The 6,000-nt window shown below is 34.8% G+C and overlaps 1 protein-coding gene across 1 annotated transcript; it reads left to right on the top strand.

Moving 5' to 3' along the window:
- The first annotated feature begins 964 nt into the window (after positions 1-964).
- On the top strand, positions 965-3,958 carry LOC25501528 (NADPH-dependent aldo-keto reductase, chloroplastic). The gene is made up of 7 exons (XM_013590770.3): positions 965-1,165; positions 1,266-1,316; positions 1,404-1,480; positions 1,748-1,835; positions 2,643-2,918; positions 3,094-3,342; positions 3,679-3,958. The coding sequence occupies exons 1-7, from the start codon at positions 1,046-1,048 to the stop codon at positions 3,763-3,765; spliced, it is 948 nt and encodes a 315-aa protein (XP_013446224.1). The 5' UTR covers positions 965-1,045; the 3' UTR covers positions 3,766-3,958.
- The last annotated feature ends 2,042 nt before the right edge of the window (positions 3,959-6,000 follow it).

Below are 6,000 nucleotides of genomic sequence, written 5' to 3'. Positions count from 1 at the left end.
CAAATAAAAGTACTAAATTAAATAAAACATAGTTAAAAATAAGAATTCAATGATTGCCATTATTTCAGTGTTCCTTCATTACATATAACATAATTCCTTGATAATTATGGATTGTATCACCTCTAACGGCCTTATCGTTCAACTGTCTATACAAAGGACTACAAAGCATAAAAAGATATTCTAGTAAGTTCTTATTGACAAGGCAAAGATGCTACCCTAATAAGTTGAGGGTTTTACACAATCATTCATCCATTTGAGCCTAACTCGGTTTCTCTTGGATCGTAAGCGAGGCCCTTTGTCGCAATTGGGCTCATTCTAATTAGCTTCCCCCCCTTCATCTAGGCCCATTACATCCGTCCCTTCATCAAGAGGAACCTTGTCCTCAAGGTTTAAACGGGGGTAAGATTGTTTCAGTTCTTCGAAAAACTCCCAAGCCGAAAAGGTGCCGCTCCATTGGACCAAGACTTTGGTTTGAGATGGTTCTTCCCCCTTTTGCTAGTTCAGAATGGCAATAGGTTGAATGATGGGCTGATTGTTCTTATCATGTAACGGCAGTTCCAAAGAAAGAGTGGAATCTCCTGAGCAAGGTTTCAGTTTTGAGACATGGAAAACATGACGAGTCTTGTTGGCGGGAGGTTGGAGCTCAAAAGCTACGTCCCCGATAGCCTTGATTATCTTCAAAGGACCATAGCATCGTTGCAACAATTCGTGAACCCTTTGATCTGCAACCAAAACTTGTCGATAAGGCCTTAATTTTACGAAGACGGAGTCAAAGGAAGTGTCGAGGCTTCATCACTATGTAAACCTCTTGAAGCTCATTTAAATGTATTTGGTTAAGGAGTGAAATATTTCCATTCATCATGAAAAGTAAACTCTTGCACGATATACTTGCGAGAATAGGTGATAATCAAAATAATAATAATTATTCCTAGACTCCCGCCCTACATAAATCTACATATTCTCTTATAATATTCCATTCTCATTCTCATTCTCATTTTCGCCCCCATTGAAGCCGACAAACCATTTTTCTCTTTTTCACCTAACAATGTCAAACGAGATTCGATTCTTCAGTCTCAACACCGGAGCCAAGATCCCTTCCGTCGGCTTGGGTACTTGGCAGTCTGATCCTGGCCTCGTCGCTCAAGCCGTTGCCGCCGCGATCAAGGTTTTCCTCTTCATCGATTTTCACACGCACATTCTCTAAATCTCATTTTACACAATCATATTTGATTTTGATTTTGATCAATCAATTTGATATATTACAGGCTGGTTACCGTCACATTGATTGTGCTCAAGTCTATGGCAATGAGAAGGAGGTAATTCTTTCGTCTTTTGTTTTCGCAATGATAGATAGTACAATTTCATGTGTGAATGAAATGATGGATTCATTCTTTCTGTTGTAGATTGGCTCTATTTTGAAGAAATTGTTTGCCGAAGGCGTAGTGAAACGTGAAGATTTGTGGATTACCTCTAAACTCTGGTTTGTTTCATCAATTAGTTTTGTTTCCATGTTTTAGCTAATTTTCTGTAAAAAAAACAATGTTTTAACTAATTTAATTATTTAATAATGCTCGTAGAATAGGTTTTTCAACTCTATAATGAATTGAATACATTGAATTGTGTCATTTTTTTCCGAATTATTATTGGTGTTGACGTGTCTGTGTTTATGATTCATAATTTTGAATCCATTAGTCTTCTTTAATGGTTAGACTTAGAACCTAAGGGCTTAAGATGATGTGCACTGCAGGAATACTGATCATGCTCCAGAAGATGTGCCGCTAGCATTGGACAGGACTTTGACAGACTTACAGCTTGATTATGTTGATTTGTATCTTGTATGTAATAATATTTAACTCAATCTTTAGATATTCTTCAACTACTTTGTTAAAATTTTATGCATAATTATGATTTTACTGCCCTCAATTCTCTGATCATTAATTGAAAACGAAATCTGAAATATGAATATCCAAGAAACATCCTTTACATGTAGTCTTTTAGTTATGAAATTGTGAGGTTTATTGTAGGAAAAATCCTATTGTACACGGCTTGGATAATAACTTTATTGTAGAATGTATGATTGTTTGGAAAATGCTATGTGTTTATCTTTTTCAATTCTAAACTTTTCTTACATAGCAACATGAAAATACTCCCGTCTCATATTAAGTGTCACGTTTGTAGTATTTGCTAATCTCATATTATTTATCACTTTAGAATATCAATGAAACTTTAATTACTTGTTTCACTAACAAACCTTCTAATTAGAGTATCTCAATTAACCTAACTACTCCATCTATATGGGTACTTTACTGAATGAAGTTCATTTTTATGATAGAAACTAGTACACTACATGATTTTCTTATGAAATGTGTGTAATCTTAAACGACATTTAAGATGAGATGGAGGGAGTAGTTGTTAAGCTATGCGTCTTGCAGACTTGACGACCATAAGTGCTTTTAATTCTAAGGAATTTAATTTGCACTTCTGGCATATGCTGCATTGCTTGGGTGCTATTATTTTATTCATTTTTTTATGCTTCCTTCTGATGCATGTAAGATTTATTTCATCTCTGATTGCAAAATTTGGTGGTTTAATATATTATTTAGTACATTCGTAATTGTTTATTGATGATTCTTCTTTTCCAGATCCACTGGCCTGCTCCGATGAAGAAAGGATCAGTAGGCTTCAAAGCTGAAAATCTAGTGCAACCTAACTTAGCCAGCACATGGAAGGCAATGGAAGCACTCTATGACTCAGGCAAGGCACGGGCTATAGGTGTAAGCAATTTCTCTTCCAAGAAGTTGGGGGATTTGCTCGAGGTTGCCCGTGTTCCTCCTGCTGTCAATCAAGTAGAATGCCATCCTTCCTGGAGGCAGGACAAGCTGCGTGATTTCTGTAATTCCAAAGGTGTCCACCTCTCTGTAAGTTTTCAAGTCTTGAATGCTCATTATTTTGTTTCTGCACATTACATTGGCTATTTTCATGATTTTTTTTTTTAGAGGATCTTTTCCGTTTGTTAAAACTTGAAATGAACCATTATTATTATATTTTTGAAGGATTTTCTCTAATTTAAAATGTGGTACTTTTAATGTTTAGGGATATTCACCTTTGGGTTCCCCTGGAACAACCTGGCTTCAAAGTGATGTCATTAAGCATCCAGTTCTTAACATGATTGCTGGGAAACTAGGCAAGACTCCTGCTCAGGTATCTCTTCGCTGGGGATTGCAAATGGGTCATAGTGTACTTCCCAAGAGTACAAATGAAGCAAGGATAAATGAAAATTTTGATGTTTTTGATTGGGCTATACCTGAAGACTTGTTTGCTAAATTTTCTGAGATTCAACAGGTAAAAATGCTTGATGGATTCCCTTGGTCTTTCTGGTTTAAGAACAGAATATATTAACTATATTGATATTCAGCTCTAGTTGTGAAGCAGCATAGCTAAAAATATTTGTTAGTCATCTCCTTTCATGTTATCAGCTATATATAAGAATAAGACTTGATTTTGGATTCTTAATTTCCTATTAATATTGCTAACCAAAACCTATTTTCCCTCTAATGTTTTGGGGATGGAGAGTTGGAATTCGTTTTTAGTTGAAGTATGAATCTATAAGGCTGAAGTTCTTCTTTACTTCCATGGAAACATTGTCCAGTTTTATGACAGTGGCTTTTATTGTTTCAGGCAAGATTACTCCGGGGTGCCTCATTTGTTCATGAAACTTATGGTGGCTACAGATCTGTTGAAGAACTTTGGGATGGTGAAATCTAAGCAGTCTTCTCAGTAGCAGATTTCGTCAGTGGATGGAATAAGAGAAAGCCTTTGTCTTTGTGTTGTAGGTGTTTGTGTGTGTGTGTGTTGTTAGATTGTTGACTTCATGAAATTTTACAAGGTGCTTATTTTGAGACTTTCTGTATCTCTGTTATTACCCAATCCATAAGAATATATGAACTTATGGAAACTATCTACCACCACCTCAGCATCTAACTCAAAATTACGGTGTCCAAGCCGAATCCACCAATTCAATAAATACCTTGAAGAATAGCGAAAGCTTCCCCCTCCTTAGATGTAAAAGGGGAGCTGAAGGTCCCTGTTCTTAAATGAACAAAACACCATCATCATGTAAATACATGTCAATGCCCACTTTATAGTATTATGAAAAGATGCATCAATATTGCACTTCAATTTACTAGCAGGAAGGCTTGACCAAAACTTTTTTCAACTCTGAGCTGTTGCTGGCGCCCAAATTGACAATTGACGCGCGAGCAATCTGCCACTGCTGCAAAACAACAAGCAGTGCACCTACAAACAACCTTATATTCGACAGCATTTTCCCATAACTTGATATTGTGACTCCTCTAAATACTCCATAAAATAGAACTCTTGCAAAAAAGTCTGATAGCAGAATTAAAACTAATAGTAGTGGAAGTAATGCAAATCATTTAAATAAGAAAGAGTTAATAAATCATGTAACGTTGAATTGGCTATTGATGATCTTCGGATGGGGAGACTCGTTTTTTTTATCTTCTAGACCAGCATGTTAAACATATCAAAACATGTGAAAAATTCAAACAAAATAACATATTAAAAAACAAGGTTTCTTGTCATCTATACCTTGAGTAAAAACAAAATAATAATAAGTAAAGAAAATTTCGAACAAAATCACATATTCAAAATCAAAGGTTTCTTGTCATCTATACCTCGAGTATTAAAAAAACAACCAAATACGTAAAGAAAATTTCGAACAAAATCACATATTCAAAAACAAAGGTTTCTTGTCAATTTTGTTTGACTATTTTAGCTATATTTGAGACCGAAGAGAGCCAATTTACAAGTATTGAATGTTTCAGCTCTCAAATAAAAAAAAGTATTGAATGTTTCATTTTATGAAAATAGAGGGATGTGGGACACGATTTATTACATATATAATTGACTGATGTATAAAAACATTTTTATCATTTAAACACAACTGAGGTGGGACACGATTTATTGCAATTATATATATACTAGCGTCCAGACGGGCACTTCCGTGTCCGTCTGTCCGCATTTTTTACTACGCTAACGTATTGATATGTTTCTTCGTGAATAAGTTTAGCCAATAGAAACCCTCAAGAAATAGGTTAGTCAATAACTTGTTAATAAATAAATTGGTGATTAAATGATACATAGTTAATAAATCATTAGAACTTACGGTCATTAGAAATGCCAACACCACCTGTGCCATGCTTTCTATATCGATGTTAATGCCTCGGCTTGCACATTTCTTACCTTTTGTATCCATATTCATCTCTTTTATGCTCCCAATATCACTGTCGTCGAGGACAACTCCATCCTCCTTTTCACTTCTCCCTGCCTATTTCTCTTGCAATTCTTTTCGCCGTTGGCTTGCATGATTTGAAAGCTTCAAAGGAAACCAAACATAAACATAGAAGTTTAGTTGTCGTGTCTCTATACTCCAGTGGTTTTAACCCACAATCCAAAACTGAAACTTAAGTTGGACTTTAAAATGGTAAAATAGACTAATAAAAAGAGTCACCTCTGATTTCACCATCCATACAAATAGTCGAGTGTCCAATGTAGAATAAGTAGAAATAGACAATATTCAATCATTTTAAAAAGGAAAATGGAAAGATAATGACCATGGTGAAGGTCGGTCATTACAAAACAACTTCCTACATATTATTATTAGTGTTTGTGTGCTTCCAAATTGAAAACAAAATGACTACAAACTGGAACTTAAAAGGAAAAAGAATCATGGATTTGTTCCTTTTTATTGTTCCAAAAATTACTACATATGTATGGCAGTGGATTTTGTAGACACTTAAAAAGTAAATTCAAGTATGAAACGACGGCCAACTTTTAAATTACTTTAATTATGTCAATTTCATTTTCAACTCCTCTCTTATCTTTATTTTTTTTGCTTATCAATTTTAGTTTTAGATAAAAAGTCTAAATCTAAATAGACATGAATGTAGATTTTTAAAAATTATAATGAAGACCTGCTCA

Source organism: Medicago truncatula, chromosome 8 (genome assembly GCF_003473485.1).
Source record: "Medicago truncatula cultivar Jemalong A17 chromosome 8, MtrunA17r5.0-ANR, whole genome shotgun sequence".
NCBI lineage: Eukaryota > Viridiplantae > Streptophyta > Magnoliopsida > Fabales > Fabaceae > Medicago > Medicago truncatula.
This window is presented reverse-complemented; position numbering and strand designations above follow the sequence as displayed.